The sequence below is a fragment of the Arachis ipaensis genome, chromosome B7 (assembly GCF_059453495.1).
Source record: "Arachis ipaensis isolate K30076 ecotype BB chromosome B7, ASM5945349v1, whole genome shotgun sequence".
Classification (NCBI taxonomy): Eukaryota; Viridiplantae; Streptophyta; class Magnoliopsida; order Fabales; family Fabaceae; genus Arachis; species Arachis ipaensis.
In genome coordinates this window covers 133,836,127-133,850,405 of record NC_142442.1, presented here as the reverse complement: position 1 = coordinate 133,850,405, position 14,279 = coordinate 133,836,127, and the positions used below count along the sequence as shown (strand labels likewise).

The 14,279-nt window shown below is 32.2% G+C and overlaps 1 protein-coding gene and 1 long non-coding RNA gene across 2 annotated transcripts; one reads left to right on the top strand and one right to left on the bottom strand.

The window, feature by feature from the left end:
- Window positions 1–4,635: 4,635 nt before the first annotated feature.
- Window positions 4,636–6,664, bottom strand: LOC148554225 (uncharacterized). Its single transcript, XR_015892379.1, has 2 exons — window positions 6,405–6,664; window positions 4,636–6,258 (listed from the first exon to the last, which is right to left on the bottom strand). It is a non-coding gene; the product is annotated as an uncharacterized LOC148554225 (long non-coding RNA).
- A 2,758-nt stretch (window positions 6,665–9,422) lies between these two features.
- On the top strand, window positions 9,423–12,913 carry LOC107605985 (F-box protein SKP2A). Its single transcript, XM_016307945.3, has 5 exons — window positions 9,423–9,717; window positions 10,324–10,639; window positions 11,187–11,535; window positions 11,643–11,784; window positions 12,317–12,913. The coding sequence occupies exons 2-5, from the start codon at window positions 10,368–10,370 to the stop codon at window positions 12,685–12,687; spliced, it is 1,134 nt and encodes a 377-aa protein (XP_016163431.1). The 5' UTR covers window positions 9,423–9,717; window positions 10,324–10,367; the 3' UTR covers window positions 12,688–12,913.
- The last annotated feature ends 1,366 nt before the right edge of the window (window positions 12,914–14,279 follow it).

Here is a 14,279-nt window from a genome sequence, read left to right as displayed (position 1 = left end):
TAAGAACCTAAAAAAAACTTGATTATATGTCACATATCAAATTAGTTCTAGATAATTGAAGAATTATGAGAAAGAGTTTCTAGCCTAATTCCAATGATTTTAACTTTTTCAAGATTCAGAGGAATTCAATTCAGATTAGAGTTATTTTTCAATACACTTTAATCCTTAGGATGAAGAACGAAACTCAATGCTTAAATAAAAATCAATAACATTGATCAAAATAGAAGAACAATAATATTAATACATAAAATAATAGAACTCCTGACCTTAACAATGGAGGTTTAGTTGCCCATAGTATAAAAAAATTGACATCTTAATCTAATCTGTAAAACGTAAAACTAAAAAGAATGAAAGATGGAAGAGAGAGTGGGGTTCCCCATCAAAAACGGCGCTACTTCTTTTATATTAGCGTGAAATTGGGCTCTAGGCCGTATTGTTGGTGTTTAGCACCACTTGAGTGGCGTTTGGCGCCAGTTTTGATGAAATTCGTGACTCCTTGCTGTCTGTCTGGTGTTTGGCACCAGTTTTGATGAAATTTGTGACTCCTTGCTGTCTGTCTGGCATTTGGCGCCGGTTTCCTAGCGTTTAGCATCGGGACTCCTGCATGGAATAGTGAGTGGGACACAGTTTGGCGTTTAGCGCCACTTTCATGGCATTTAGCGCCGTGAGTCCAGAGAGTAAGCATAAACTATTATATATTGTTGAAAAGCTCTAGAAGTTGGCTTTCTAATTCCACTAGAATTGCATCATTTAGATCTCTATAGTTCAAGTTATGCTAATTAGAGTGTGAAGAGGTCAGGGTTGACAACATCCACAAATTCTCTCTGTACTTGTCTTTAATTCTTGGTTCCTCCTTATACTTTTGCTTCTCATTTCTTAACATTTTCCTACAAAAATTATGAAACCAAGAAAATTAAAGTACTAATAGAATAACCTTGAAAATAATAAAATTACCAAGTAAAAGTCATAAATTTTTTATAAGAATTGCCCAAGAAAAGTGCTTAAGATGCTCATGCATCAACACCAAACTTAAGCTCTTGCTTGTCCTTAAGCAAGTAAAGGATCATGACTTGGTTATCAAACATTTTAATCTTGAAATTCAAGGGTGAATAGTTTCAATTCAAATGAGTTTGGTTAGCCATTTCACTTATGCACAATTTAACACAATTAGTTATAATCTTTCAAGGTCTCTATCCGGATTAGATTATAGAACCCTTCCTTGAATCATCACCTTAAAGCAGGCTTATTTACCTTCTTTTCACATATTATTTTTCATTGGGTGCTTTGCACCTTGAACCTAGCTGTGACTCTAAATATTTTGTCTCAAGCTTTGCTTGATAAAGAAACACTACAAGCACTTGATTGTGGAGCTCTTTGAGCTTACAATGTCCTTTTAATATTCTCTATTGTTGGTGCTAAGAGCCTTTGGCTTTCTCTTCTTTTGAGAGGGGTGCTTTGCACCTTGAGCCTAACCGTGACTCTAAATGCTTTGTTTTCAAGCTTTTGCTCGATACATAAGCACCACAAGCACTTGACTCGGATCCTTACTCAATGGTACTCAAAGCCTTTGACTTCTCTTTCAACTCATTTTTATTGTTTATTCATTACATGTTGCTCTTTCAAAGCTTTGTCAAGTATAAAGATCTCATAATAGTCCTCTAGACTAAGGCCTCAAGCAATTTAGCTCAATTTATGTTGAACATTCTTAGTTAATTAGACCTTCCAAACTCACATTGTCATACTCTTTATGATCAATCCTTTTTTCTTTTTTTTTTCTTTCTTGTCACATGATCCTTGCCCACATTTAGGAGCAAGCACAATTATAATTGTGGGTTGTGATGGATAAGTAATGATATGCACTTGACTAACAAGACTCATAAATACATTATATAGAATAGAATAGGATAACATATGTATATAATTAAAAAGGAAAGAAGCAAATAGAAGTCAACAACCTTAGTTCTCATTGTCATAATCCTTTTAGGCTATGTAGAGCATAGCATCCAACACCAAACTTAGAATGGTTGCTTGTCGTCAAACAACAAAGAAAAATAGTGGTGATGGAAATAGGAATAATCATGATTGTCTAGTGAAAATAAGGAAGCAAGCAAAAACTCATACAAATAAAACAAGCAAAATTAAAAATAAAATGAAAGAAAAGATAAAATAAAGCAAAATAACCATATTGCTAATGTATTGGTACGGGGGGAGTAGACCTTGCATGGGTGAAGTGTGGCAACACCAAACTTGGTGTGAGAGTACCAAATTTAGTGTGACACAATCAATGAGAGGTTAGGCTAAGTACCCAGTAAAATACAAGCATCATATTGGTGTAACAACACCAAACTTAATCCATGAAATACATATGCAACATGAAGCAAAGCAAAAAGAAAAATGAAAATAAATTACCTAATGTTAAATTGTCTCCCAACAAAGGCTTCTTTAACGTTACTAGCTTGACAATTAATTCTTGAATTTTCTTCCTCTCTTCCAGTTGGTTAAGAGAAATGACTTCAGTGGACATTAGGAGAAAAAGGATACCTACCAAAAAGCAACTACCATACAATTTTCTGATTCACTAGGAAAAAAGAAAGCATATTTAAGTATTGGGGGAGAGACTTCAATTCGTATGTGGGTAGTGGCATGGTGTATTCATATTTTTCTTCCCAGAAGCTTGCATGCATAAATTTGAAGAGACTTGTATGACTTCTTCCTTAATTATTGGAATGTGCAAGCATAGAGTGTGCATAGTTTCTTCCTTTATTTGTGCATCTTCCTCTTTTTCCATGTGTGAAGATAGAGAGTTCTTTAATTCATTGGAGTATAAACTCCTTTGCTTGATTTCCTCACATTCTTCTGTAGGATCTTGCATTGCTTCTCTTGGAAAAGAATTTGCGTATTCCTTTGTCACCTCTTGTAGCCTTTGAGGATATGGAATTCTAGGCTTGTGTTCCTCCACTACCTCCTTAATTGGAATTTTACTTAGTACAGGAGTCTCTTGGTCTTACTTTTGCACTTCTAGCTCCTCCTTTGTAGCCTCAGTTTGATCATCATTGTTCTTGCTAAGCAATATTCTATTTCTCAAGCTTATTGCCTTGTATTCTTCTCTTGGATTTGAAATTGTGTCACTAGGAAAGGTATTGGTAGGCCTCTCGGCAACTTGTCTGGCTAATTGACCCATGTTCGAGTACCAGGCGCTACGACGCTGAAGTAACCCATGCTATACTCCTAGAAAAAGCTCGAACGACCTTTAACAAAAGGGTACCTGTACCCAAAACCGACACCAGTGGGTAGGTAGAGAATACCTGAACTTTCAAGTTTCTGATGGAGGCCTTGGTTTTCTGCATGAAGCTAATTGTGTTTTTGGAGAGTTCTGCTAAGGCTGTTTCTAAGGCGAACTTCAGAGATGATGGTTCTTGATAAGAACAAAGAGAGGACGGTTCTTGATATGAATAAAGAGATGATGGTTCTTAGTATTAATAAGGAGATGATGGTTCTTGATAGATGAAATATGAAACACTGAAGTTTCTTTGGTCTCGACTTTCTCAAACAAAATCTGGATAGTTTCTCCATCCACAGTAATATGAATCATTCTTTGAGTGTGAGTAGTAATCCATGTAATCTGTCTCTATTATTTTTCTTAGCACAAAACACAAAACTGAATCAAACACACCATGTGTTAAAAAGAGAGGAAAAGAAGACAGAATAGAAAGAAATACTATTTATTTATTTATTTATTTATTTTTTGAAATAGAAAAGAAATAGAAAAAAGAGAAAATATCTAATCTAGGTAATCAATTAATCGGTAGTTTGTTAATTATAATTAATCCCTGACAATGGCGCCAAAAACTTAATGCGAAATTTACAAATCACAAACTATCGGCAAGTGCACCGGATCGTATCAAGTAATACTACGGGAGTGAGTTATGGTTCCCACGAGGATTAACGGATTAAGCAAACAATGGTCAATTGATTATTCTAGTCAGACAATAAAAAATAAGAGTTTCAATAGTAAATAACATGAAAGTAGAAAATTAAACAACAACAAACCAAAATTTGTTAAGAAAATAATATGATAAAGATATTTAAAGTGTCAGAGATATTTAAATTTTAGGATTAACAATTATTGCTATCTACTTTGATTATGCAAAGATATAATTCATGGCAAACCCTAAGTAATTGAACTCCAATTCCTTGGTAATTCAACTTCTTCTAACCTAATCAACCGTCAATTTCTTGATCAATTAATTATGTTAAAAGATCGAGTACAGTCTCTGGTTTATAAGCCACACAATTCTTAAGAACCCAAAAGAAACCTGATTATATGTCACGTATCAAATTAGTTCCAGATAATTGAAGAATTATGAGAAAGAGTTTCTAGCCTAATTTAATTCAGATTAGAGTTATTTTCCAATACACTCTAATCCTTATGATAAAGAACGAAACTCAATTCTTAAATAAAAATCAATACATTAATCAAAATAGAAGAATAATAATATTAATCCATCAAAATAAGTAGAGCTCTTAACTTTAACAATTAAGGTTTAGTTGCGCATAGTGCAAAAAAATTAAAATCCTAATCTAATGTGTAAAATCTAAAACTAAAAAGAATGAAAGACGGAAGAGAGAGTGGAGTTTTCCATCAGAAACGGTGCTGCTTCTTTTATATTAGCGTGAAATTGGGCTCATGTACAACAGTCTGATGCAAAAAAATTGCATTCTAATGAAAGATCTGCTTACACACAACCAACTTCTATAGACAACAGCACACAAGACATAGATGATAACACAGATTTTATACATGTCCCTCCAAAAAGATCAACTAAAAAAAGAAAAATACCAAGTTATTTGAAAGATTTTCACTACAACTTAGTCACCTCTACTTCACTAACATCCACTCATTCTTCAACAAAATATCCACTCTCCAAACACTTATCCTACTCATGACTAGGAGCTAGCCACAAGAAATATGTCTTCAACCTTTCAACATTAGATGAACTGAAGTCCTTCAAAGAAGTTGCTGCTCATGAACACTGGGTTAAAGCCATGGAAGCTAAAATCGTAGCCCTTAATCAGATTGGTACTTGGGAGTTCATTGACCTTCCTCCTGGGTAAACCATAATTAGGTGCAAATGGATCTATAAAGCGAAGCTGAAATCCGACAGCAGCATTGATAGACACAAGACACAGCTTGTGGCAAAAGGCTTCACCCAAATATAGGGAATAGACTTCAAGCAAATATTCTCTCTAGTGGCAAGAGTTGGAACTGTTCGATTACTTCTAAAACTGGCAGCAAAACACGGTTGGCTTCTTGAGCAGTTGGACATAAATAATACTTTCCTTCATGGAGATCTGTATGAAGATGTGTACATGAAAGTTCCTCAAGGCCTTAATCCACCAATGCCTTGACAAGTGTATAATTTGAAAAAGTCCCTCTATAGCTTGAGGCAAGCAAACCGACAATGGAATGAAAAATTATCCAGGACTTTCATCAACATGGGTTATACTCAATCCGTCCAAGATACTTCTATGTTCACAAAACATAAGTCCCGAGGCTCTTTCACAGCTTTACTAGTGTACGTTGATGATATGGTTCTCACAGAAAATGATGCATAAGAAATTGGATGGGTAAAGCAACAACTATATGATCTTTTCAAGATCAAGGATCTAGGCACACTGAAGTATTTTCTAGGGTTTGATGTAGCCAGAACATCAAAGGGAATTTCTATTTGCCAACAAAAGTATTGTTTGGAATTATTAGAAAATACAGAGCTGCTAGCTTGCAAATCAGCCCTAACATCGATGAGCCAATCACTGAAGCTCCGAAATGATCATGGTACACCTTTCACTGATATTCCATCTTATAGAAGACTACTTGACAGACTTTTATACATCACAAACACGTGACCCGATATTGCTTATGCAGTTATAGCTCTCAGCCAATTAGCCACTCCCATGCAGTCACACTACTTCACTTCTCTACGGATCCTTAGATACCTAAAGCAATCTCTAAGACGTGGCATTTTCCTTCTTGCCAATTTTGACATGCAACTCAAGGTGTTTAGTGATTCAGATTGGGTTTCTTGTCCAGACATGTGCACATCAATCACCGGTTACTGTGTCTATCTTGGCAATTCTCTAATCTCTTGGAAATCCAAGAAGCAGGACGCTATCTCCAGAAGCTCCACTAAAGCCAAGTACCATGCCATGACTGCCACCACTTGTGAGATCATTGCCATCTCCTACCTACTCCAAGACCTGAAAGTATCTTTTATTATGCCTACTTTTCTATATTATGACAAAAAATTAGCTCTTCAAATTGCAGCAAATTTCACGTTTCACGAACGCACTAAACATATCAAAATGGGCTACCATCAGGTCGGAAAAGAAGTTAAAGATTGCACCATTCACATTCTCCCTATTCGGTCTCAAAATCAACTCATTGACATCTGTACTAAAGCCTTAGCTTCAACACTTTTTGATGAGCTCAACTCCAAGCTTGGCATGATAGATATTCATAATCCACCTTGAAGGAGGGGGGTATTGGAGGCTATAGGCTTAGATAAAAACCATACAAGATAAGCCACTTCTAACCGACTCAATAAGAAGTAAAAAAACTGTAACCTTCTTTCTTTTCCTTCCCTGTACTCTCTTCTCTTCTCTCTCTCTACTCTTTCCCTTCGATCTCTTTGTACCCCCTATTTTCTCATCTTGTATTTACCTCAATTTTTTTGTAATGTAAATATAACGCAGTAATTCTTTCTTTTTCGATCTGTTTTCATCTTGACTCATACTTTAATAGACAAAAAGATAAATCATGTCTAATATTATAATTTTTTTATAAATTTATTAGACAAAAACTTATAAATCCATCTTAAATTATTTTCAAAGAGTTACTTAATATTTTATATCTTTTAAAGATCTAAAAATATATTACATTTGTTTTTTAAAATTTATTTATTCCATTACTTTCCATTTTTGTTTAGTTTTCCCCTTTTTATTATTGTTCATTAGGTATATGTTCATGGAATAACTACATTAAGACTATATTTAAAAGGAAGATTGAGACTAAGAGACAATGCAAAGATTAGAAGAAAAAAATGATTGAGAATTTTTGTACTGCATTTAATTTAAGATAAATATATGGAGAGATATCCTAATTTGTTTTTAAAAAGCGATAAAATTAGAATTTATAAAATTAAATGAGAATATTTTTGAAAAAAATATTATTAAAATTTTAGTATCAGTTCTTACAAATTTTAGTTCTCTTTATCTCAACTTTCTAAAATACTAAAACGACTGAAATTTTGGTTCTAATTTTTAGCTATCAAACATGATATTAACTCTGAGTCCTAATATCAGCAAATAAACACAGCCTAATAGACTCAGATACATAAATACATAATCTCCAGTATAAATGTGTGAACGATTAATTAAAGGAAATAACATTTATCCTTAGTAATGTTTAGGAGCTTAATTGTGCTATTTTTTTAAGGGTAAAGTATATTTTTTGTCCCTGAAGTTTAGCAAAAATTTCAAAAATACCCTTAAATTTTATTTTATTTCAATTTTGTCCTAAAAGTTTTCGATTTGCATCAAATATACCCTTAACGGCTAAATTTTAAAAAAAATTAAGACTAATCTAACAATAATGTATAAAAACTATGCTTGATTTGCTTGTATTGAGGGTTGTTCTTATGAAATTGTTGTTGAATTGGTCTTAAATTTTTTGAAAAATTAGCCATTCGGGGTATATTTGATGCAAATCGAAAACTTTTAGCACAAAATTGAAACAAAATAAAACTTAGGAGTATTTTTAAAACTTTTGTCAAACTTCAAGGACAAAAAATATACTTTACCTTTTTTTAATTATTAGTCTTTCATAAACTTTTGAGAAATTGTAATTGTCTTATTATTATTTTTTCATTATTTTAAGGTAAAAATAAAATATAGATGCAGCCAGTCAATTGTTTGATACATTTGAATTGATTAAAAATAATTTTTTCAAAAGAAAAAATTGTCATGAGATCTTTTATCTTTATTTTTAGAGAGAACTTATCTTATATTTAAATAATTAATATAAAAAATAAATATTTTTTCAATAAAGGGTTCATTAAAGTCTCTTTAATTTTTTAAGTTTAATATTGTTTAAAATAAAAAATTTAACTAACTTGTGTCCTTATATATTTTAAAAATATAATAACAAAAAATTTTTAACGTTTTTAATGTATTCAATACATTAAAAATATAAAAAAAATTTATAAAAATTTTTATAAAATATTTTTATAATATATTTAACATATATTTTTAGGACATAAATTAATAAAATTCTAAAATAAAATTGTGGATTATTTTTTCTCGTATGTATGTTCCCGGATCTGCTACAGTAAGAGACTCGTAGTCCTAAATAGATGTGTAAGATTAAGGAGACGATATAAAGGCTTAATTGTGATAATTTATTTATTAGTCTTTCATTTATGCTTTTTCAAAAATGTAATTTATTATTAGTTATTGCATAAAAATAAAATATAGATGAGAAGCTAGTCAACCAGTCAATTTGTTTTATACATTTGACTTGACTAAAAATTTATTTTATATTTGAATAATTAATAGAAAATATAAATATTTTTCAACAAAGAATTTATTAAAGTCTCTTTAATTTCTTAAGCTTATATTGTTAATTTAAAATAAAATAAATTGTTATAATTTTATTTCAAATATTTTTATGCATTTTTAAAATTTTATAAAAATAAATTCTTTAAATAAAAAAATTTATCTAAATACACACCTAATACAACATTTTTTTCTACAAAAAATTTCAATCAATTTTTTTCTTCTACAAACAAGTATGTGATAGCTGAGTTGTGAGAGGCATCAGAATAATGCACAAGAAGAGAATAGTGACCATTAATTTTGATTCAAATAAATCGAAACCAAAGAAATTGCGTTACAACAAAGACTTTATATATTTAATCCAGTTAGGTTAGTCTAATGATTAGTTTATTAGTCTACTTAAATAAATGTCAAAAATTTAAATATAATAATTTATTGATAAATAACAAATTCTTAAATAAAATTTTGATCTATAATAAATTAATTCTTAATTTATCGAATTAAAAAATACCGTTAAAAAAAATAATATATTTATTTTCCTCCCGGCCCATAAACATAACATTTTCTCCTTTCTTTTGCAATGCGGTTTCGGTTTTTGGCAAAAAGAAACTTCTACACACAGACACAACACAATAGCCCATTATATTCCAATCTTATCAACTTTATTCCATTTCCTACTCAATATCCTTTCTTTCTTTTTCCAATCACTAAATAAAATAATTAAATTAACAGTTAATAATTAATCAAATTAAATAAAAAAGTTCCTTTCTTTTGTCCTCTGTTTAAGGGTGCGTTTATCTCTCGTTCTCTATGATCAATGATTCATGACCTCTATTCTCATCAAAGTAGACAGTACTTTACTTGGGACCCACTTTAACTTGTCACTTCAACGTGTTCATCGCAAATTACACGTGGCAGCTTCACGTAGCTTACCTCCTTTCTCTCTCTTCAATTTTCCTCCCACCCTTTCCCCCATATTAAGACCCTCTCCTCACACACTGAAATCTCAGGGAAGCATAACAAAGCTTCTCTTTTTTCGAAAAATATAGGGTTTTTGTTTCTTAAAGACTTTGTCTTTCTCCATCTGCTCTTAGCTCTGTAGTGGTAATTATCTTATTCTCTTTGCTCTGATTTTTTGCCCTTTTTTCCTATCTGTTACTGATTGTTTTCTGGTTTTGTTCGTGTGAGCTAAAAGGAAAGTTTTGATTTTTTTTGTTTTCCGAGATTGTTTTTTGTTGAAATTCTCCGATTGATTTCTATTTTCTGTATTTTGTACTGCATGTCAAATTTGGTATTTAAAAAGGGGCTTTTTTGAAAATTTTAGATTTTTGATCATTATTCTTAGTGTTTATGTTCCCTTTTGCTGTTTTTGATCCTTATCCTGCGCCTCTCTCTGTCAAAGTTTAAAACTTTCTTCAGTGTGTTAATCATGTAATTTTGAATAAACGTGATGGGTATTTATGTAACGTACAGGATCATCCTATAAGATGATTATTATTATTATTATTATTATTATTATTCATTATTGTTATAAGCTATTTTTTTTTAATAAGTTGTATTTATCTTTGTGTTGCTTTCTTCGCCAGTTGCCTTGGACAAATGCGTTTTTCTTGTTTTGTGGTGATTTTATCTTTTAGCTGAAACCTAATAACTGTTGGAATCTGCTAAGTCTTATCTATTACCATTTGTGTTGCTTGTATTTGCTGACAGCTGTTGAAGGTGGTGCTTTTTTTTATGTTGATGCGGAAACTGAGATGGTTGGAAAGGAGAACCTGAGAACTGAGGACTTGAACTTGTGCTTTGAGAAGCTCATGATGGTTGCTGGTGGTGGTGGTGGTGGTGGTGGTGGTGAGAAAGGAGGGAAGATGAAAGCCGGGGTGATCACTGAGTGGAAGGATATACCTGTGGAGCTTTTGATGCAGATTTTGTCCCTTGTGGATGATCAAACTGTGATCACAGCTTCTGGTGTTTGTCGTGGATGGAGAGATGCTATTTACTTTGGCCTTGCTCGTTTGTCACTCTCATGGTATATATTGCTTTCTCTCCACTCTTGAAAATCATATATGCATATCTAGTTTTTCCTCCTTTGTGTGAATTGAGTTTGCTATGCTGCAATTTTGGTGCTGGCCCCATGATTTGTTGGTCTTTTTTTTCACCTTTTAGTTTATGGATCATTAGTATATGAAATATGTCAGGGTAGATTACATTAACCTCCTGAGTTTAGGTGATAATACATCCCTGATTTATAATGTTAGTGTTACATTTGAAATATAGGGTATTGTGTGTATTCCCCAAGCACAGGAATGTTGGTGTAATTTACCAATTTAGTGAATCCCCAACATTTGTACAAGAACAAGAAGGGTTTTTCTCATGAGAATGTAGTGTAATATAGGCTTCTGTGACAATTGGTCTGTTTGAACCTTATAGCTATGTTATTGTCTCTATTGTACTTGCAAGTTCTTTGGAAGTTGATTTCATTACATCTCTAGAATGGTGATGCAATCATTTTTATTATGAACGTGTATTGAGGCTTGCCAGTTTTAACTTCAATTCAATCCTCCCTCCCTTTTCAGGTGTAGCAAGAACATGAATAACTTGGCTCTTTCTCTTGTTCCGAAATTCACAAAACTTCAAACTCTAATCCTTCGTCAAGACAAGCCTCAACTAGAGGATAACACAGTTGAAAGGATTGCAAATTATTGTCATGACCTGCAGATTCTGGACCTGAGTAAAAGCTTCAAACTCACCGATCGGTCGCTGTATGCCGTAGCCCACGGTTGTCCTGATCTCACTAAACTCAACATCAGTGGCTGCTCTGCTTTTAGTGACAATGCTCTGGCGTACCTTGCCGGTTTCTGCAGGAAGCTGAAAGTCCTAAACCTCTGTGGATGCGTTAGAGCAGCAACCGATACTGCGTTACAGGTATGATTGTGGTATAGAGTATAGACTAGTTGGTTTTAGCCATAGTCATATAACGATTAAGAGTGAGACCACTCGAATCTATAACCGCCGTGGCTAAATGAATGCAGGCTATTGGACACTACTGTAATCAGTTACAGTCTTTGAACCTTGGATGGTGTGAGAATGTTGGTGATGTTGGAGTGATGAGTTTAGCATATGGCTGTCCTGATCTAAGAATAGTGGACCTGTGTGGCTGTGTCCTTATAACAGGTAATTTGACCCGAATTTAGTAGCATACTTGCTAAGTAGTTCCACTTGATTGTAATGCATTAACAATTTAATTTCAAGCAAAGGTTCAATTATTATTTGGTGGCAGAACTTCATATGCAGTTGTCTTCATCTAAAGTTCATAGTTCCATAGTCGAAAATCGTTAGATGACAATTTAGTCAAACATATCTAATCATCTGACGATTTTCAACTACCAAACTAACCTCTAGAGATGTAGAATGTTATACTCCTAGCTTTTCCATTATCCAATTCTTTTCGCCCATGCTTAGTAGTTCCACTTGATTATTTGGCAGTAGAAACTTATATGCAGTAATCTTCATCTGATGATACTTAGAAAACTGTGAGATGACAATTTAATCAAAAATGTGTTTTGATGAAGCATTAGAAATTAACGGTTTTCAACTATCAACTTCACACACGAGAGTCTCCGCCCGTGGCAACTAACATGAAGCATTAGAAATCCAGTCTAGTATTCTCAATAATGAAGTTAGTTTTGATTATGTATATTTGCAGATGATAGTGTGATTGCATTGGCAAGCAGATGCCCAAGGCTCAGGTCCCTAGGACTATACTACTGCAAGAACATAACAGATAGGGCAATGTACTCATTGGCACAGAGCAAAGTGAACAAGAGAATGTGGGGATCAGTGAAAGGAGGAGGAGGAAATGATGAAGACGGGCTTAGAACTCTCAACATAAGCCAATGCACAGCACTGACACCATCTGCAGTTCAAGCTGTTTGTGACTCATTCCCTTCACTCCACACATGCTCAGGTAGACACTCACTCATCATGAGTGGTTGCCTCAACTTGACTTCAGTTCATTGTGCTTGTGCTGTTCATGCTCACCGTGCTATCAACAATTTCCCTCACCCTGCTCATTGAAACAAAGACTTCACACACTTCCAGGAAGTGCCCCCTTTGTGGGGTTCTGAGAAGTGAAAAAAGAATGGCCTTGTGGATATGTTTGTGTTCGTTCATCTTTTTATGTTTAAAGAGACTTTTGAATCCTCCTAGTTTATGTAGGACTTTGTGACATCATTATGTACTTAAAACTTTTTCTTTGAACTTTGATGCCATTTGAGAAAACCATGGGTGGTTCTTGTGGAAAGCATGAAGAGATAATGTTTTCATTTTTACATCGTTTCGAGTTTCGACAATGCTAAGGTGGATTGGCTTTTGTTAAAAGTAAAAGATTCTATGCTTAATGCAAAATTGAAAAGGATTAAAGTTATTTAATGGTGGAAATTAATAAGAAGAAATACAGTGCAATTTTATGTCACTATCTTCAGACTTTCTACCGTGTTGATTAGTTGTTTACTAATTATAATTAAGTTGGATTGAAAATCTTATCTTAACATGACGAATATAATTTGAAGAGTTGGACTATTTGATGTGAAATTCAATTTTGTTACACAAATTAGAAGCCGCAGTTTTGTTTGACGTAGACCCACCTGAATGGACCAGGTTGAGGTTTAGGATATTTATTAAAGAATCTTGACTTATTGAGAACCACTTGGACTTGGACCCCTCTAGATTGATCTTGATTTCTTCTCATATGATCTAGCAATATCGTAAGCTTCATATGCTTATTTATTTTATGGGAACTACTCAGATTTTAAGGGAGTTATTCAGATAAAGAAGTTTTTTAAAATGTTTTTTTTTAAATGTTTTATAGTAATTAAAATTTAGTATATATAATCGATTAAATTGTGTTATTTTTGTTAAAATTGGATCAAATAAATTAATTTAATTTTTTTGTTAAAATTGGGCTAAATAAATTAATTTGATAAAAAAGATGGTGAATTTTGAATCAATTTAAATTTAATTTTCATAGAAAATGATTATAATACTCTTATTATAAAAAATAACTAAAATACTTTTATTTTATAGATATATATTAATTTTAAAAATTTTAAATCCTAATTCTATGACGACAAGAAGTAAATGACTAAAATTTAGGATTCTCAAAATTAATATATATATATATATATATATATAATAAAAATATTTTAGTTATTTTTTATAATAAGAGTATTGTAATTATTTTTTATAAAAAATAGTATTAATTTAGACTAATTTAAGATTTGATTCACTATTTTTGGGTCAAATTAATTTATTTGACTTAATTTTGATAAAAATAACACAATTTAATTAATTATATATATTAAATTTTAATTATTAAAAAATATCTTTAAAAAAGATGTTTTAGACGTTTGAGTAGCTCCCTTATTTTATTTGTTGCAAATAATAATTGAATAACAAAATCATATAAATATTTATAAGGGTTCAAATTGGCGTACTGCCAACTTGGCTATAGGAGTACTACACGCTAAAGTGTTTATTCCAAATATAATTTGTGTTTTAAAATTCAAGACCAAGTAAAGTAGCTCAACAAGTCACGCAATGCCACAAATTTGACAAGAAAAATATACAAGAGAAGTGGACGTAAAAATCATCAAAAATATTTTTTGTAT